General features: G+C 40.3%; 1 protein-coding gene across 4 annotated transcripts in view; it reads left to right on the forward strand.

Annotated features, from left to right (window-relative positions):
- arhgap9 (Rho GTPase activating protein 9) overlaps positions 1-21,280 on the forward strand; it is a 32,875-nt gene that overhangs the window by 439 nt on the left and 11,156 nt on the right. For 2 of the 4 annotated variants that reach the window (XM_058630920.1, XM_058630923.1), the window contains exons 2-10: positions 6,279-6,346; positions 9,895-10,221; positions 10,921-11,116; positions 11,249-11,646; positions 14,156-14,410; positions 14,933-15,022; positions 18,646-18,711; positions 20,668-20,814; positions 21,022-21,120. In XM_058630920.1, coding sequence (XP_058486903.1) covers positions 10,000-10,221; positions 10,921-11,116; positions 11,249-11,646; positions 14,156-14,410; positions 14,933-15,022; positions 18,646-18,711; positions 20,668-20,814; positions 21,022-21,120 — 1,473 coding nt within the window. In that variant the 5' untranslated portion in view covers positions 6,279-6,346; positions 9,895-9,999. Of the gene's footprint in view, positions 1-5,973; positions 5,995-6,278; positions 6,347-9,894; positions 10,222-10,920; positions 11,117-11,248; positions 11,647-14,155; positions 14,411-14,932; positions 15,023-18,645; positions 18,712-20,667; positions 20,815-21,021; positions 21,121-21,280 lie in introns of those variants that run through there. The other 2 variants (XM_058630922.1, XM_058630924.1) reach the window with 2 other exon arrangements.

Here is a 21,280-nt window from a genome sequence, read left to right on the forward strand (position 1 = left end):
TATATATATATATATATATATATATATATATATATATATATATATATATATATATCTACATATATATGAACTATTTAAAAAGTTTATGCATCAAAAGTTGTAGGCTGTGTGCTGACTGCAACTCCTTCATTTGTATATAATAGTCATGATAGTAATGTATTTGATATATAAAGCGCTTTACATTTGGAAACAAAGTGCTTTAGGTTTGCAGATACAAAAGGGCGGTGGTGCATTATGTATTTACTAAAATTAGAAGCCCATCTTTGACAAAACAACATGTTTTTTTCCACATCGTAGTGTCAAACTGTATGTAACCTATTTCTGTCACAACCACAACTCAGTTAGAGCACCTCAAGAGAGCGACAAATAGGAAACGTTTAGACTCAACCTACTATTTCCTGTGGAACAAATCAATGTAACGTTCAGTTTATACAGCATATATATGTTCGTATACACAGTACCAGAGAAAGAATCATTTCCTTGCAGAGATATAAAGCCTTTGAATCCTTTGGATTCTCTCTTCTACGTCTTCCAATAAGTTTGGGCAGACTTTAGATATTCCACCTTGACTATAATCCACTCCCAAAACATCATCACTGCAGTGATGCTGACTCAATGACCTCATTGTTGTCATCACTGTGAATGTCAAGTTGATTAAACATTGCTTATCTTAACACTTTGCATTTGACAAACCTCTCTACGTGCGGAAACATTTGCATGCTTCTGCAGGCGAGTTGGCTCTGTACCATGCTTCACAGAAAGTGGATGCATGGGTTAACCACAGCATGTGTGTGTGTGTGACGGAAACAGTTTGACTGACGCATTGCATTTTTGCTTTTTCATAATCTGTCTTAAGTCCATGCAAAGCAGGAGATTTGCTCCCCTTTTCACCAGCCTGTGATGACACAAGCTTGGAAGATTATTCTCCCGTTGCAAGTTTTCTGATTAAATGTGCTTTGTACCATGTGCAGTATTAGCAGGAGGGTTACGAGGTGGCTGTAATTACTGCTGTGTTCCACAGATCGCTGTTGTGGATGCACTGTTAAAGTGAGACTGAGAGAATGGGCCTTTCACATTGTGGTTTGTTGTTGTTATTATTAGTCATATTAGTTTTCCTTCTCTGTGTGAGATACCTTTTTCCGATTGTGAGTTGTGTAACACAGATTTCTAACCTGTGACCCCCTTTCTCTGACTTAAACAATTCTCATGACGCCGAGATAATCACAATGACTTTACAAGGAACACTTTTTAGAGCAGGGACTGGCTCCAACACTTATTTAAACACGCATATTTAAAATACATTCATAGTTCACGTTCATTTGACGACTGTGGTTTGATGTGCCGGCATAATTTTCACATTTATGTAAAGTTACATGATTGAGTAAAGAATATTTCATAGGCCATTATAGCTGAATTACTCCTATTACAACAAAGCAGGCCTCCTGCTGTGTTTACATTATACCACATCCTCCCCCATCTGAGCTCTGTTGTAATCCACTTTAATCCTGCATTTAATTTATTTGTGCAATGATTTCACAAGGTTGTGATGTGCATAGTATGCATTTCAGTGTGGAAATATTCCTATAAGGAGAATCGTTGGAACAAATGAAAAAACTTAATTTTTTCTATTTGTATAATATAACATGTAACTTTAAATAACCAGCTGTTTTAAAAGGAAACTGAGTTTGCATTACAAGTAAAACAGTCCATGAACTGAGTAGTTCATCAATCGATGGAAAAGTTGCAGGCAAACAACCTTTAAAATTGTTTTCTAGCCTCAGTTCTTTTTTTTCTCTCATGTAGATTTAGGAGTTTTGATTGATAAAAGTGAGTTTTCTTTTACCTAAAACTTGTTAGAGATACTAGAGATCTCATACAGTGAAGGAAAACCTGAGAATAACATTTGTAAATAGTTAAACACTCCTTCAGTGTTTGACATACACCAAACCTGTATTGTTAATTAATGTTCCGTCATTGAACAAATAACCACTTTAACCCTCTGCAGGCATCAGAGCTGTGTCTGCATGTGTGCCTCTTCTCTATAGCGTCTGCCTCCAGAGGTTTAGCTGCTCACTTTAGCTGTGCAGGGCTGAAAGTGGGGCTTTGACTTGCCTGATAGCTATTGACGGCTCACTCTCATCCCTGGTGGATCAATGGAGCTCAGCACTCTTCATCAGAAACATCAATGTACGGCACATTCCCACAGGTTCAGCAGTAACCCACCAGAGCCCGGTCAGAGAGTGGAAGGATTTTTTACTTTTATTCACAAAAAAGATATTTCTTGATTTCAATGTACAGTGAGAGATGACTATTGTTTGTCATGAACTGGTATGGCATATATGAGTTTAAGCAGTGCACAACATTCAAATATAACTTTGCATGTGAATAAAGTATGACGTTGATTTTGATTTATATCACATATATCACATAATAGCAAATAATAACACATCTTTTTCTTTCTGACTGCTCCAGACAAAAATCAATGCACTACTAAATCCGTATCTCAGCAACCATAGTCAAATATTCAGTTTTAGCAAGAAAACAAGTTATTGTTGTAGGATATTCTTTAGACAGAAGTGAAATATCCATGCTGGGTTTAAAGGAGTAGTTGATTTATCAATTATCTTGTTTCATTTGTTACAGCTTTCCAGATGAGCAGATTTTCAGTTTTACTGCCTATCAGAGAAAACCATTAAGCATCATCTTGGGCTCTGGAAAAATCTGTTTTAATGATACCTATTTGGGCCACATGGTTGGTGTAATGATTAGCACTCTTGCAGCAAGAAGACCTGGATTTGTGACACGGTTCGGAACAAGGGCCTTTCTGTGTGGATTTTGCATGTTCTCCCCATGTGTGCGTGGGTTTTCTCCAGGTTCTCCAGTTTCCTCCCACAGTCGGATTAGGAGATTAGACAAATTGGACACTCTAAATTGACCGTAGGTGGGATTGTGAGAGTGGATGGTTGTTTGTCTCTATGTGGCCCTGTGATGGACTGGCGACCAGGTCGTACCCCACCTTTTGCTCTATGTCAGCTGGGATTGGCACCAGGGTCCCTGCTAACCCTCATGTGGAGGATAAAGTGGTAGACGATGGATAGATGGGACGGATTCCTATTTGTAATTTTAAAAGTCAATTCACAAAAAAGTAAAAATCACATTTTATGTTGTGTTTTGGAACAAACTTCTCTCATCAGCTTATTTCTCTTGCTAAAAGAAAGCACATTATTCTTAAACTAAAACGAACGTGGCTGCATGTTTTTCCACTTTTAATGTTTTGGATAAAATGCACAAGCTAATTATGAAATACGATGTTTGAATGAATTCTTTCAAGTGTTTTAAAATGGCCCCTGAGCAATCCCACACTGCTTTGCCTAAGTGCCAGACACTGCTTCTGAGAAGTGAGCTCTCTGAGGAAGTTTGCTATGTCGATGAAGGCTGCAGGGTTCATTGTAAACACAAGTATTGCATCAGCAAACACTTGAAATGATGGCATCACACACATGAAATATTGTTATACGCAACATAAAAAAACAGCAACACACACATACTTGAGACGCTGGAGATGGTAGCTGGTCACGGGAAGTTGTTGACATAATGATAGCGGGCGAGAATGAGCCAATGGCTGCTTTTCTGTCGTCATCTGCTGTTTGATTGGGTCCCTGACAATTGACACAGCTAATTGCTGAGAGAATCCAGCCCACCTGCTTTTGTCTCTCTCTCTTTCTCTCTTTCTCTCTCTCTCTCTCTCTCTCTCTCTCTCTCTCTCTCCCTCTCACTCTCTGTGTGTGAGAGAGAGAGAGCCAGATGTTAATGCAGCTATTCTTCTTAGGAAATGGCATTGACCTTCATTTGGACAGCCTAAAAAAAGTGGTATCCCTAATCTTAATCCAAACCATGTCTAACCCTTAAATTTAACCTTAACCTACTATTAAAACCTAAACCCCTAAACTTAACCAGTTCCTCAGAAATGAGGTTCTCCCTCGTTAGGTCCAGGTTTTGCTCTCCTGGAGGACTACTGGTCCTGACAAGGTCAGTGTTTATGCCAGGAAAAATGTCCTGAAGAGGTAACAAGTACAAGAAAAAAACACTCTTCACACACACACTAACAAAGGCAGCATCACACAGGGAAACAGTGTGTGTTTCAGTGTCTCTCTCTCTCTATCCTAATCATCAATAATGCATGGCTTTGGGAGGATGAAAGGCTGTTTTGGCTTGAGGCATGTGTCTCATATGGGGAGAGAGAGACATCAGCGCTGGTAGTTATAAGTGTACATCCACAGACAAAGTAAGGGTTCCTGCACATGCCTGTCCTCAGTCCTCGGTCTGGTGGTGGACTGATTTCAGACTAATTGATAGAATAATTGGTATATCCAGAAAGAAGAAAGCGCTTTTTTGTTTTTCACAGTTGTTTTCTGAACTGAAGATCTAAGGACAGATGTTTTTATAGCACATATGCTGTAAATAAGATATACAAGATATAATACATTGTATTTACTATATCTGTGACTTTAGGTGTAGTCGGTTAAATAAATAAATAAATAAATAAATAAATATTAAACAATTCTGTGCCAATGCCAAAATATTTTATACTACTGGGTTACAACTCCTTTACCCATAATGTATGACTGTGTGATGTGATGCAATACTTCATCTCACACTTATACTACAAGCTGGGATTCAAGCAGCAGGATGAACCCACTGAGCAGACAAAATATGATGCTTGTTTGCACTGGAGATTATGCACAAGCAGCATGGCTCATGTCACAGAGAAGAACTTCGACATGAGCTGCAGTTGTTTGGCTGAGTGTTTAAAACTGCTGTCCTGGTTACTTTAAACATTTTGGTCATGCCTAAAGTTAAGATGCTTCCTCTCCTCTTTTGTTTCCCTTTGGTAATAGACGTACATATGTGAACGCAGTACAGTTTCCGTGCACATGCGTGTTCGTGTACACGGATGTGGAAGAGCATGCCGAGACCCTTTGAAGTTCCTCATTCACCCTATACCGCGCTTCCCCATGTTTCATCTCTCTTTGAAGATGTAACTATCATTTTTAAAGCTGCTCTCTTTCAACTTCAAACATATGGGCTGAATATGGATATGATATGACACTAAATTTTGCACCAACACCCTTCACTCCCGCCCAAGTCTGGCGCTCCTGTGTGGTGAAGTCTGAAAAGTTCAGTGATTTCAAAACTCTCTCTGTGGGAGCCGAGCTGGTTCTTCACTGGAACTCAGGCTTATTGAAGTCTGCCAAAGAGGTTGTGTTTTCAGCTGTGTTTGTTTGTTTGTTTGTTTGTTTGTTTGTGAGCAGCATATTTGGAATTTTCTGGGGGTGCACGGATTCAGTTTAGGTGGCGATCTGCGTACAGAACCGGAATGGTACAAATGATGACGATCTACTCTATTAAAGCTCTTTTAAATCGTGTTGTGCACTATATTATGACAATAAAGGCATTCTGGTTTATTTTTTATTTTGTCAGCCTTGTGAGATAAGCGAGTGTAATCAGACTGTTGGTAACTGAGTGGCCATAGCAGAGGTTTGCGCTCTCCCTGAGTGCTTTCAAAAAGCACTAAACTATATGTGCCACATTTGCCACAATCATGCATCAATTTAAACAAATTGATGCATGATTTTGAAAAGGTGAAACATGTGAAATGTTGTGTGAAAATATGAAATGCTGATAAAGTAAAGCATCCCACGCTGTGGATTATATAACTGTGTGGTGGATATTTGGACGTCCAGTGACACTGTTGACCAGCCAGCCCTGTGTATGGATCAATAGCTCAATAATCAAATGGGCTGCTGTTGCTTTTGTTTTGTCTGCACACAAGTGCTCTCTCTTATTCTCTGTAGCAGTTATTACTCTCTGTGCAAATATTGCAAATGTTGGTTCATTAGAATGAAGGAGCAACAGCCAGCTGAAGCTCTTGCCGTCGCTGTCACTCCCTCTGTGTTTTATCTCTTGGACAAAATGCTGGCTAAATGGAGGAAGGTGGGTCAGATGGGGTTCAGGGAGTAGAGGCAGAATCATTTGGAGCATGGGATTAACTGTGTGTGTGTGTGTGTGTGTGTGCGCGCAAGAGAGAGAGAGAGAGAGATTGTTGTGAGTGTTTTTTCTGCAGCTTGGGTTCATTTTAATGGTTTTCTGCCCCACCTTCCTCATATCCCGTCGGTTTTTGTGCTCTAAATTTGATCAAAGTCAGCAGTGCCTCTTCCATTTGTGCTTGAAGGCAGTTGTTTGAACATGTTTAAAGGGTTTTCTCATTTGTGTTTCAGGCTCATCACGTACATGGATCTGACTGTAGAGTGAGCTGGTGGCCTTGTTGACTCTCTGCAGGACCATGGTGAGTCGCTCTTGTTCCTTCTCTTTTTATGTCTCTCCTGCATGTGTGAACCAAATTCTTTCACTTGCATACACACACACACACACACACACACACACACACACACACACACAGGCTGCACTCATGCAAAGGCAGACAGGCAAACCGTTAATTGCATTCAATCTACTTCATTTCCACTTTGTTTTTGTTATTGTGTTGTTGGTACAATGCCATGAGCCCTGTGCCCCCAGCCATTGGCACAAACTGCCTATCAGCAGCAGTAACAGTATGTCTGTACCAATCTCTGACACCATATGGGCCTCTCTGTGTGTTTGGATGTATGAATGTCCTCTTCTGTGCCATCTCACCTGCAAATACAAACATGGTCTGGCCTATTTTTTATGTTACGTGTTAGATAATTTGTTCTTTTGCAGTAGTCAGTTGCAGTAAAAAGTAAAAAGAAATGCATATATATATATATATATATATATATATATATATATATATATCCTCCTCTTAGAGGAAATGCAGGATACAAATATGTATTGAATTGTTATTGTTGTTTTTTTAATTCAAATGACCATTTTGGACAGACACATGTACCATTGTTAAAAGTAGTTGCCACATTTGTCTTTATCTGTTAACACTTGGTAAGCAGTGTGAGATGTTTTCCTTTTTGGGTCATGATTAAAATGTCCAAGTGTTGAATAATACAACCTGGGATTAAACTTGCTCTAACAACCTAATTTGACACAATGAGGCATTCTGTGTCTAAGAAGGGATTGTGTGCCTTGTTGGTGATACCCAGCTACTCTATAGCTTTCAAATTGTCAGTTAAATACAGCAGATCCTAATATTTTTTTTAGTTATTACCACTATTAGTTAATGTGCATTTGTTTTTGAACAGTTAAGACACATGAAAAGAAACTTGCAGTGTCAGAAGAGTTCTTCCGGTCTGTGGGAGGACAGGAAGAACTGACAGGTCATATGAAAGCTTATTGTTCTGTTTGACCTCAGGTATGTTGCAATTCATGACTGATGTAGCCATGGAGTGACACTGGAGTGATAAGTTTCTCTGCAGCTTTGTAAGAATGACTCACAGATGCTGCAGTCACATGTCAGCAGAGCTCATTAATTGTTTGAAAAAAAAAACAGGCTACATTAGCCGTTGCAGCCTCTAACTAAACCGTTTCAAGTCAGGAAAAACAAATGACAAGATGGAGAGGATATGACCCAAACTCTGGTTGAACATCATAACTCACTGTGGTTTCCTGCTTGCGTGCTCACCTTGTACCTCTGTCATTCACAGAGGAATGTATTTGTGCACTGGAATCACAAGATTATACTACATCAGCTCATTAATAGAAAAAAAAAAGTTTCATTATTTTATTATTATGTTTTTATTACAATAAATTCTGTGTCATGTATTTAAGATGAGCTAAGATTAGATTAGATTAAACTGGAAAAACAAGCTCAAATAAATGAGCAAACAGAGATAGCTACAGTGTTACTTGTCCAACAAGATTTTTCAGGCACACCCTAAACAACTGTATTTGTGGAGGCTCTGGGGTAGACACAGACCATTATATATTTGCCTTTGTGGCCTTAAAATACCTTGGGATCCCACAGGAGGAGCTGGAAAACATTGCTGGGAATGGGGATGTCTGCATCACCTGCTCAACCCCAGATAAGCAGCAGAAAACTGATGCATGTGATATGTTTATTTGTCGGCCACCCGATATTTATTGATTTCCTTCTTCTTCTGAGTCATTTGTGTATTTAAAAGACAACTAGTACACTGTTTACCACTGTGTACAGTAAGTTATAAACAAAATGAGCGGTAGACTTATTTTCCCATTCAAAAAATCTTCTTTTTGAAAAAACAAAAGAGTCGCCCTCTGGTGGCGATTCACAATATTCTCACCTCTTGATTGACTTCACCAAGGAAACCGGGAAGGCTACGTCCACTTTTTATGTTCTGTCTGTTGGTGCAGGACAGTGGATGGAGGAAGGTGGGAACAGGGGCGGTGCTGATTTGAATATCAGCATGGCCTTTATCAGCATGTTAGTGAAAAATAATAATTTATTCGAAATAACATTCTGCCTTGCACTGAGAGATACTATGTAGCTCATGTGGCTACTGTCAACTGTTAACAGACACTGGAAATGTTTCTGTATGCCTCGCAGTGATCTTCACAGGCAGGCAGACCCCCCTCCTGACCAGGCCATATGCTGGTCAGAAGGGGTTTTACTGTAATTCTCTGTAGCTCTGTGGGTCACAGATTCACTCCTTTGCTTTAATAACAGTGGGATTATCAAGGTTCAGCCAGCTAACCCAGCCCTCGCTTCCAATGTCATTGCATGATCCACAGCGTCATACAACTTCATACATTCTTCTGTTGCTAATTTTTCTTATTTTGATTTATTTTTTTATTCTAGTCTCATATACTCTAACTATATAGTGTTTTTGCACTGTTTGATATGCCAAAGGCATTCAGATTCCTCTTTCCTGTGCAGTGTCTAATTCCAGCCTCGGTGATGGCATGCATGTTTATATTAATTCTCTGGAATCGCTCATGTTCGCTGCATCTCCTCTAATCACTAAGTTGGGTTGGGTCTGAGTGTGACTGAAGCTGACTCGCTAGGGTCCTAAGATGTTTTGCATTCTGTGTATTTGCTTGTGTGTATTTATAGTGTGTGCATGTGTGAGTAGGTGGGTGCATGTGCTGTCTAAAGCTATATTACTATGTGGCAGGTCTTGGCTGCGTAGTGTTGAGGGGATGCTGGCTCAGGTAGAGAGACAGAAAAGGATCTTAGTTTTAGTGCACTTGCAACTGCAAACACAGGTTATGTTACTCATGTGTTTCCTAGTATTACTAGGATATGAGAACATCGTGTACCAATTACTGCAATGACATTTCACCCTCAACCATGTCTGTCAAGAATAGAGCAATTGGAAATGTTGAATGTCAGTGAATTTTATACTTTTAATACATTCATAGATAGATCTTTATTCTGTGGCATTACTCAGAACTGAGTGAAGACTTGTGGTTCTGGGATAGAAGCTAATTTTTAACCCATTAGTGTAGTTATACGTGGTGGTAGTAGTACTCTGTAATATTTTTATTCATTAACACTACCGAGCTCTATCCTCCACATTGCTCCAATATTATGTCGGAGCAATATTACATCGCCACACTTACATACACTGATTTTACAATATTGTGATGATTTCACATAATACTCAGTATATCGCAATATCATGAGAATATCGCATCGTGACTTAAACGTCACGATAATATCGTATCATGGTGTCTTTGGTTATTCCCACCCCTACTACGTGCTGTACAGTATATTTTATAAGCATGGGGGGCTAAAAGCTCAATCATTTGCATACAGGATAGCGCACTGATTTTCACCAGAATAATCAAACCACCACATAATTAATGCTCTCTTTTTTGAAACGTGCAATTATGAATTGTTCCTTGACAGCTTCAGTAATCTCTTTCCCTCCCGCTCTGCCTCTCTCTGTCTCTCTGTGTCCATTTTTCCCTCCGTGATTCTTTCAGATAATGGCACTGAACCGGCTTCAGTCTCAGTCGTCCAAGTATCTCAATTATCAGACATTCATAAGATTTGAGTGAAGGCTGCTAAAAAGGACTGCATTGTCAGCCATGCTGTCGGGCACTTGGAGGCGCTCTGTGGGGCATCAGCAGCCCACTGCTGGACCTGTGGTGAACACTCGGGGGATGACAGTGTGTGGGGTTCCCAGTGGTACGGTGGTCCTCGAGGCCCAGTATGACTACAACTACCGAGGTGCCGACGGACGGCAGGTCTCAATAAGGGAGGGGGAACGGTTTATTCTCCTGAAGAAGACCAACACTGATTGGTGGCAGGTGAGAAAATGGCTCATCATTCGTTTATCTTGTAAATTAGAAAAATAATGTTGGAAATAATGTTCTTGTTTTTGTCAACAACAAACACCATGATGACACACTGCTCTCAAATATATAATGACACATATTATGTTATTAAATCAAAAATAGCCAAAACAAACAGGTACTTTTTTGTGAGAATTACCCAGACAGAAGATTCTCACACATTTGTAGTTGGCTATTTTCAGTCAAACATCTGTTGTGCTAGTTTGTGAGTAATTGCCGATGCAGTGTGCAGAAATACAGGAAATGCAAAATCTGTTTTTTTTTCTTGTGATTTGGTGAAAATAAGTAAAATAATAAATATCAGCAGAATACTTTATGACCATTTTAGTTGTGTAAGCTATGAATAATGAAGTACACAGATTCTTGATTATTCGTGGATAATATGGATCAATTCTTCTTTTATACATTTCATTTCACAATAATAGAATATTGTTAACAAATTGTGATTGACATTGTTATATGATGTCATTATATTCATGGTTCATATGATAAAATTAAGACCAGGAATCACACTAGAGGACATGAGAATAGCCCCATAAAGTTATGTGGGGAAAAATATTGACTCTGTGTTCGAATTTTTCTGCCCTGGCTTAATTCCTCTGCTGTGCCTGTTGAACAAACAAAAGCATCTGGTAATGTTTTGTTTTGTGACAGGTACGGCGGATTGGGGCTGCTAATAAAACAAAGCCACTGTATGTACCTGCTACATATGTGACGGAGGTGCCTATTGCACCCATGCCCTCGCCACAGCGCCTGGCAATGTCCTCATCGCTGAACTCCAACCTCGGGGTATTGCCAAGGGTGTCCCTCAGCCCCAGCCCAACAGAGACCTTTAATGGACGGCATCAAGGTAAAGGCAATGACAGTTTTTGTTAATTACGAATGTAAGAATAACAGTTTCTCAGTCTCTCCTGATTACAGAAGGAAAATGAGTTCAGAATTGTTTGTGTTGAAGGAGTTTTTCTTAATTTTCCCCCTACAGTGCGCAAACCCATTTACCGCTCAATGGGAAATCTCAACTCCAGTAGTGCCTTCCAGGGGCTGGACAACAACACCACCACCACAGGGAGGGGGCACTTCCCCACTCTGCCCCTTTCCGGGTTCACATTTACCAACAACTCTCCCACTTCACTGTCAGGCCGCTTAGTGGTCCCAGGGTCACCCACAACCTCTATGGCCCAAATGACACAGCAGAACCCCAGGGTGGTTCCCATGATCACACGCAGCCAGAGTTCCAGCAACCTGGCAGAAAATCTGGTGGAGAACCCGTATGATGAGGTGGGTGGTAGCTTCAGCAGTCGCACCAACCACAGGGTCCCGAAGAAGTCCTGTAGCCAGTGGGACATGGTGGGGGCCTCCGGCAAGAACAACCATCTGCAGGTAGGAAGAGGCTGAACCAAACTTCACACAGAACTTAAATCACACACTACAGAGTCACAATATGACTTAAATGGAAGTTCTGGTATTTATCAACCAGGGTAATGTTCTCCTGTAGGGGCATTTCAAGAGTCTTAGGGGACCCTTGACAAAAACCATCCAGGATGGGCCTACATCAACCTGAATTGAAGCAAACTAATGGGTCTGGGTGTAGATTTGGAGTTTCCAACCATGGTGTAATGGCAGAAATGACTGCAACTGTGGATTGAAATAAATGCTGAGACATTGCATAAGCTTATCAAAACAATGCTACTGCAAATGCGTGTTGTAATCAAGGTAAAGGCCGACAAAAACGGTTTAACACAATAAATAAAGCTGTAGTTTTTTTTTGTTTGAATCCCGCCAGACGTCAGAGATCACAAGTCGTATTTGATTTCTGTCTGTACTCGACCTCAGTAATCCTCCTAGAGCAGCAATTAAGTTCACATTGTCATGACGTCAGAGCTTCCCCGTATTACATCAGAGGGGATTATACAAGGCACCGTTGGTGAGAGGAATACTCAAATTTATCTGTGTCAGCTGAAGGACGCTCCCTCAGCTGGGTATCCAAACTGTCTCTCCAAGTACTTTAGGGCTTTCCTTCTCCACTTCACGGAGCAGCCGCAAGTGACATGATTTCAATGGAAATGTGTTTTTTTTCACATCCCTCTCTCTCTCATTCTCTCACTGTCCATTTCTATCTGACGTCTCTCTCTCTTTGTGTATTCTCTTTTTTTCAAGCCTTAGATCCCATTAAGTACGATTATTGTAGCCACATTCAGGTCATAACTAACCATTTTTTGTTCAGAAAACACAAAGAGATGCTCTGATTTGCTCTCTCTCTCTCTCTCTCTTTCTTTCTCTCTCCCTACCCCCATATATTTTTGTGAGTTTTTCTAAAGTGCAGCCAAACTGATGGAATCTTTACCTCAAGGGGGTGAAATTTGATTTGAATGTCGGGAGATTAATATGCATCTTTTCTTCCTCCAGAGTTTTGTTCAAACTATTGTTTTCATGGATTTCTGCCCTCAGTGTTTGTGCACTGTTTGAGCAGAAGGTATAGGAACACCTGAGTAGTGAGTGAATCTTCATATAGTCAGCATTGCTCACTCTTACTTGACTTGTGTGGGATGAATTGGTCCAATATTGTGGAGCCATGGCTGCAGGGATTTGTAGCCATTCAGCCGCACATTAAGAGCATTCCCACTGATTTTTTGCAAATAAGGCCTGTTTTGTTTTTTTCCTCCACAACAAATGTCTTGATTATGGGCTTGATTTTTATAGAAAATGAATAGATAAGGTTGAGTATGGACTTAAAGTTTTATTGGAAGAAATTGCATAACTACCCATAAGGGTGTTTGTATACATTTGTGCCAGGAAGCCGTTTCAGGCCCGAATTAAATTCTAATTAGGGCCTCCCTTTTAAAATAAAAATAATTTGTCTCTGTAGCCTTAGTGGCCTTGTATGTGTACTTCAGTTAAAGGCCGTCATCTTGTGTCACCATGTGTCTACATCACCTCGAACAGCCAAACTAGCCAAAGTGTGTTTTGCCACCATAGTTCCCCAATGCACTGAGGAAAGGGAAGGGTTAGCGGAGGAGCGCTCAGTTTATTACAATCTGCAGTCCCACCGTTAAATGTTGCAGTTCTTACACGCTGGTCCTTTTAAAAGACACAACATGGACTGAACAATATACGTGGATTAGTAGAGTGAGTGCTGGGTAGTTGGCACATAAATAAAGCTGCCCTGTTTTGCACATGTCATTCTTCAGTAGCCTCCAAACCACACAAGTAAGTGTGAATACATGATGAATCAGGGTGCTAATAACAATGAGAATACCAAGGTAGAAGAAGAAGAGGAAGAAGTAGAAGAAAAAGAAGAAGAAGAAGGGGTTGATGAGGAAGTGCATAAAAAGGATACGATCAAAGAGTCATTTTATTCTTAGTAAAAAAAAACAATCAAGAGTCCTGGGAAAAGCATCATGGCTAGCATGTGTGTTAAACAAGTAGGGGACTATGTGTTTTATCAAACGGTTGATATGAACATAGGCAATTCAAATTACACATAGTCCTACAGTGTTGCACATGCAAATCCATACACACACACACATCCCCTGAGTTATTATCAACAACAGTGTTGAGTTGCATAACAAGGATCAATCAGCAGCAGGCCAGTCAATCACTTGAATTATAATCTGAGTGGATTTGAACGTTTCCTCTCTTGTAGTTGTTACTTTAGTCCTTTCTCAATGGAGGGAGCACATGCATCTCTGTAAACCCCGTCTTAATCCAAAATCTTAATCTGCACTGAGAGGTGTTGGAATTCATTTGTTTTTTGTTTGCTCAAAGAGCTAGTTGTGTTTGTTTTTGTCTTGTGTTTAGTCAAGTGTATTCATACTGTGAGTGAAAACGTATTTTACTTAATAGATTTACAATATGCCCCCTGTCCCCTGTTTCTCTGTCTACCTACAAGGTCCCAACAGAGTCCTACCTGTCACAACTGTCCTGGCAAGACTCTCCTCTTTACACTGATAACATGCAGCCAGGGAGACAGACGTTGCCAGCAGTTCCACCCTGTCCTGCTCCAGGTCAGCAGCCGCTTCAGCTCAAGGACCTGTGGGAACAGTACTCAGACCCAGCTACAGGAAGATTCTACTATGTCAACACCATCACCAAGGAGAGGTCCTGGAAACCGCCTCGCCGGGCTCGTGGATGCACTGACAACAAGGTACACGCTGCACACAACACGAGGAGTGTTGTTGAACATTTACTCAGCAACCTAACTAAGGTCAGTGACCTACAGCTTCCACCAGAAGACTTAAGACTTTTAGGAAATGTGCTCATTCGCTTCCCTCTGACAGTATTCTGACATCCGTCTGTCATGTACGACCATTAGGTCTAAAAGGAAAGGGAACAAGGGAAAAGGTTCACAGATGTAAAGCAATACTAGCACCTCGACATTAACGCATAATAACACAGATCTTGTTTGTGTGATCTTAACAAAAGTCAAAGTGGGAAAATTACATTCGGCAGTTGTACACCAACTGATGGAGATTTAGAAAAAGCACCAAAACCCACTAATATGTTTATGAGTGTTGCTAGATATGACACCTTTACACAGTCTCGTCATATTTTACAATACAAACATGAGGCAAAGGATGTGACAGCACCTTAAAAGCTGTGGAAAGTAGACAAAATAATTAAAACATTGTATTGCACACTTACAATAGCCTTTTGTTTTTTTTGGCAGGCCACTCCAATGCAAACTCAGACATTACCCAGAGAAACCAGCCAACTGTCACTGACACTTTCAGAAGCTGGCAATAGAACTGTGCATAGGGTAAGGCTGTTGTACAGGGATGGGAAACGTCAGGCTTTTTATAATCCTGTTTGCCAAGTCTGTGAATAGGTTTGTGTTAAGGGTAAACGATTTGGGGAAAATGTCGTATTGAAAATGTTCTTATATGATCAAGCTTGACTTTTTAACTCAAACTTAATTTGTCCCCAGCAGGCGATTTTTAAATGTACAAAAATCAGACAAACATACAATGAAACTGCAGCTTCTTCTTTTTTTAATGAGCATTCATTTTATTCTCCAGAACGGCTGATAAGCTTTAAAGCAATAGTCCATCATTTGTTACTGAAGCAAAAAACTTAAAATAATCCTGTGTCTCTACCCTTGTAATAATCTGATAAACACTACCAATCAAAATGGATCCAGACTGAAGCAGTGACTCCATGTGGACAGTGTGGATCGATTTACTGTGACCCATGGTCATGTTTTAACGTTTTGTGGGCGGAGCTTTGAAGAAAGAGCACACAGGACAGGCCTGGATGTATGTATAGCATTTTCCGATCCCCTCTTTTTTTGGAACTTTATTTATTGATGGCAATCTGGACATGAATGGGATTTTAGCAGAAAACATAAAATGTTTCAAAAAAAAGAAATTACGGACTCCAGCTTTAGGTATTAAATGCAATAATGTGCATCTGGTGTCTGTAAACACAGACATAGGGAAAACACACACCTCTCTTAGCTGTTGTCAGCCTTGTTTGCCCAGATTGCGCAGAGCAGTAAGCGGAGACAAAGTAAAAAGTGGACTATATTACATCATATTGTTTATTGACCAAGTATTGGTCAATAAAGTATTGCCTCTCAAATTGACGTAGATGAGCAGAAGATCTGAAAAACCAAAACATTACAAAACGGCATTAAATATAACTGTAGCTTCCCATCAACCCGTCCCTGACCTTGCTGATACTGTCATCGTTAAAAAAAAAAACTCACACTCTATAATTTATTTCAACTTTTGTGTAAAACCTGATTTTACAAGAGTGGATTTGCCCTTTTTTGAATTGAGGAAGTCCATCTGTTGTGTCACATGTAAAGGTTTTGGGGAATTTATACAACAGACATCACAGACCTGTCCACATATTTATTCAGTGATGCCATCGATGGAGTAAAGTGACAAAAAAAAACAAAAAAACAAAAAACGCTGTATGATCCAGATTGTCAGGGATAAGCATTTTGCATCTCAAGGTTGCGTTGCCTCAGTGTTGCATCAGTGTTTCAAATTTAATGTTGCTCATCAAAAACGCACCAGCGTGATCAAAGCAGTGATGTGCTCTCAAGTCGGTTTGAGGTAAATTCTGTTGACCTACATGTGTCAGTTTTTATACGGTGGAACATGTGTTACCAAACAGGAACTTGAGAACTGGATAGACACATATCTATATATATATATATATTTATAATGCATACTGCATGTCAGGTGTTTGTTACCTAGGTGTTTCAGGTGTTTGTTACCTAGGTGTGTTAACGCGCAAAATGACCCATATCGCTGTTGAATGCATGAACATTTTGAACTTTCAAACTCTACGACATGTTTCACCCTTAACCCTGTTCTTTTGATTTTATTAATGTATACATTTCTACCTCTTTTCTATATTTGAAACTACCACTGCATCAGTATCATAATCAACCAACGTTTATCTTCAACAAAACAATCGGATGATTCCAGTGTTGGTTCCTCTCTGTCTGTGATTTTTTGTTTAACTGTAAGTTGAACAAACGAAGACATTTGACAACATCACAATGGGCTTTTGGAAAATAATTCTTAGATTTAAAAAAACCAAAAAAAAACAACCCAAAAACAATAGTTTGCTCATGTAAAATGTCCATTATGTTAAGACACTTTCTTTCTTCCTTTAGACAAAATATCATCACTTAATAAAATATGATGCACTGTTGAATCCCACTTTACTTGGTTTTCAATATGATAACACACATTGCCCAAGAATTGGGTTCAAACACACAACCTTCTGATCTGGAGTCAGTGTGTGTGTGAGAGAGAGTTTGCAGGTGTGCACAATCGACTGATTGATGCATGTGAGTCCTCAGGTGGATCCTGGGAGTTGATTGTTCCTGCACAGCATGTTGAAGAGGCTGGATGAAACGATGTATCCAGGCTTAGGGGAAAACCCAGGCCTCATTTAATTTGCATTTGAAGTGGCAAAAGCTGCACCTTTCTATCTGCCACTATTTGTACTTCACCGTTAACCATTCTACTTCGCTGTCTCTGCGTACTTCCTCTCTATTTTCTATCAAGCTGTCAACTTCAGCTCTTTGTGTTACGGTGTTCAATCTCACTCAGGTTGTAGGAAGTGGCCTCTGTCCAGTCATAGCTGGTTAGTTATTATAGACAATAAATATACAGAAGAAAAAGTGTCATGACTTTATCAAAATGCTGCTTACTGTTGTAATAACAGTAGAAGAACATGTGCTCTAAATGTGTTGTTGAAAGCCAAGCCCTTTGATATCTTTACATAATGATTATTTTATATCAAAATGTGTCTACTCTTACTCGTTCTTACCTAAAGGACTCGTAACAAAAGCTGTTGGATTATGGACAATGTGTGAGAAAAGGTCTGTTGTAATGGTTGGAGTTGAGCACACCTTCCTGGTTGAGCTGCTGTGCATGAGCGTCACTGCACGAGGTGAAGCAGCTTCTCTCTAGAATGGGGAAGTAGTCGTGGGCTGAAACAAGAGGGAGGGATGAATGGTTTTCACATTTTCACACCGAGAAGTAAAAAGTGTCGTAACGTGAGACGACAGAAGGTTGAGGATTTAAATTTGACAGATAACAGGCGCTCAGGAACAAGACTTGGAGTTTATAACTGGGGGATAAGTTATAATGAGCACCTACGCTGTAAGTTTGCTTTTAGTTTCCTACACAATATCATTTTTAGTAATTTATATTTTCATTCCGTGTTTGATTTCTAGCAGCACGTGTCGAGTGTTCTGTATGTTAACGGAACGGAATATGATTTGTTTGACTTTCATGCTAATACAGTTCACTGTTACTGTTTTGGTTTTTTTTATTGACACTAATTGTCACTGTGATGTTTTCCATAAATGAAAATCATCAAGATTGAGTCAAACAACATACTATGCAGTGAATGTTTCACTCTCACAGAACAACGGCTGCAACTTTCTCTCATCAGCTTCAGTTGAATGCAGACACGTGTGTGTGTGTGTGTGTGTGTGTGAGTGTGGGTCTTTGAGTGTGTACCTCTGTGCGTTGGCGGTGAATCAAAGAGCGTTTCTAGATGTTGGGATTGGAGCACATGCAGGAAAAGGGTAGTTTTGATACTGGTGTGGACGTTAAGCCTGGGCGTCATCGGCAAAATACAACTGAAAAAACTGACAGCATCCTGTTTTTCGTGTGGGTGATGATTGATTTCACTTATAATTGCTGTCATTTTGTGGTTCAGACCATTTGCTCTACAAATGGTGGTGACTGCTAGAGAAGCCCCCAGAGTGAAACAGCGTTAGATTTTTTTGTTCCGGTCTGTTGCGCATGAAATGGAGTAGACTTGTGTTTTAAATGTAAATGAAATATAAATAGTAACTGTTTCACATCTGTGTTTGTCTTCCTGTCTCTCTCTTCTCTCGCTCTCTAGCTGTCACCTGATTTTATTTTTGGAAGCCACCAGAGGAATACCGACTGTGGCTGGCAGATGAAACAGGTAAAATCCTCGTCTTCCTGCTGAACTCTTTCGTTGCCAGAGGGCATCTAATGCACTTCACCTTGACTTTCATCTTGTAAAAAAAAAAAAGAGACTAAATTAAAGAATTTCACCAGCTAGACTTGCATGTTCTGACTACACAGCACGATGCATTTGCTTAACAAAATGGACTGGTTTTGTTTTGCCACCTCGACATCCTTTCATGTGTGTGTTGTTGTTTGCATGACTGACTGTGATGGTAATCCTGCGTGTTTTGTCAGTGCTTAATGATAATCAATGAACTCGGGTCTTTTAGATTTGCGAAAACCGCATATCCACTGTATTACTGCAGAATGTGTTCTAATACTGCCAGCTTTGCTCTTTAGATTCTCAGAGATCAGCATTTATGTATATTAAGGTGGTGAAATAGCAACTCATGGTGTAAAAGAGAAAAAAATAAAGTCTGTTATCCAAGCAGTTTTCAGTGTAACATGTTGCATCACAGCGGGGTGTGGGTGCATTTGGTTTAAAGCCCTTTTAAAGGCCTCATCTTAGCAAAGGAGCAGATTTGGCTCTTAGTGCTAAGCCGCCTTGCATGAGGAGATGGCAAACATTAGGAGGGACATTTAGTCTGATTGTTGAAACTAGGTTACAGGGATTCGTCATGGCTGTTGTTCCAAAAGTTGAAGATGTGTGAATAATGGTGTGTACTTACAATACGTGCATGGGATTGCAGACCTGAAGTGTTTTGCATGTAACGCATGTAATACTGCAGCTGTGCATGTGTGCGTCATTGTGTCTCTGACAATCTGTGCCATCAGCCTTTCCTGTGAAGTGAGGCGAAACAAGATGGACGTTTCATTGAAACCGCAGTGTCTCTCAATCTGCTTATCTGCGCCGTCCTCATGAAGGGCACCGATGCCTGAAGTGCCAGAATGCGTCGGTTCCCATTTGCGCTTCATACAAGTTACATTAAGTTACAACGCTGCACTGCCTGTGTTGTTCTTCCCGAATGAGAAATGAGAAAAATGAAAAATGCTTGCGGTGAAAGTCGCTCTGACAGATTCTGTGATAGCTACGTCTCTGTGATAACTGCTAATGCTGGGACATTGTGTTCTGCCATTGACCAAATGTCAGTAACCATGTGAATCTGAAAGATTTGCAAACTAACAGTTGTTTCCCTGACTCTGGCATTTGTAAACAAGGCTTGATTATTCTAATCTGTCAGAGGAAACGACCATGCAGCCTGTCCAAAACGCAAAAAGAACCAAAAAAAGACACTTCCTGTTGAGTGCTGGCAAGTCACAGATGTCTTTGTTAATTACTGGCTGCACCTGTGTTCGCCCACAGCTGAGGTCAATCAGCCTCAGTGGAGGTTATAAAGGCAGGTTGAAGATTTCCTGCTCACTTGTTTGTCTTGTCACCACAGGGTCAACACTTCCAGTTAACATTCTGTTTTTGAATAATGTTGTGTTGTGGAAATGTGTTCTATCCTTTTTGTTGTTCATCCATCACTTTGTTTTGTTATTTTGTTGTTTTTTGACCAAAAGCCACTCCTAACCGTCAGGTTTTCTCTGGGGGAAATCTAACACACAGTGAAGATTGTATCTTTGTACATTTGACAATATCTCGCTAGAAATAATCGGCATGATGGAGTTTCATGATCTGACCTTTATTTTGCTCTTTATCCTCATTGTTTTCTTGTACTCAGTTTGATTGGGGCAAGAAAATAACACTGAATACATAATATATGGTAAAAACTGTACTGTAAATGTAACGGTTCCTCAATAGTGTCCACGCGACAATTCATCAGCAACCAAATCAACATCAGCTGCCACAGAATTTGAATACCAAGTACAATGACATGGAAGTATGTTGCATTAGATAAATCAGTTTTTTCCCTCTCCCTTGTTTGTCAGTTCCACCTCTGACACCTGACCCAACAATGTAACCCTGACTTTTTAACCCCTGCTAAAGAAAATGCAGCGTGCGGCCTCCTCTGATACCCTCAGCTTGATGACATTCAGCAGTGCAGATGCCCGGTGCCATAACTCTGCCTCCGTGCACGATGCCAAGCAGCCACTCATCCACTCCCAATCTATGATCCTGCCTGAGAATGGCAAGGTACTTACCTCCAGAGCACATAACACAATAGCTGATGAACTGCTGTTTGTACACACACACACACACACAGAGGGGAAACTCTGCACTGCTTCATATTAGGGCTGGGCAATAATTCAATATCAACTAATTTAAAACAGTTTTTACTGTGATAACACTACATATACACTGGCAAATCCACAAAGCTAAGGCTCACTTCCTGTCTTTCAGCTGGTCCAGAAATGTATGGATTACTCCTGTAATGTGACCAACATCATCGTGGAGCCTCCGTCTCCCGAGAGCTCTCCAGACAGTGACGGCTGCACACCAGTGAGACTACGCCTTACACCTTTGCTTTCATGTTGACCTGCACATGTGTGTTAGAGAGACTTTGTTCCCTGCTGTCTGTATATACTGTACTCACCATACCTCCATAGCTTGTATATTGCACCTTAACACCTTAAATGGGGCCATAGCGCAGTGGGAGATT

Source organism: Solea solea, chromosome 6 (genome assembly GCF_958295425.1).
Source record: "Solea solea chromosome 6, fSolSol10.1, whole genome shotgun sequence".
NCBI lineage: Eukaryota > Metazoa > Chordata > Actinopteri > Pleuronectiformes > Soleidae > Solea > Solea solea.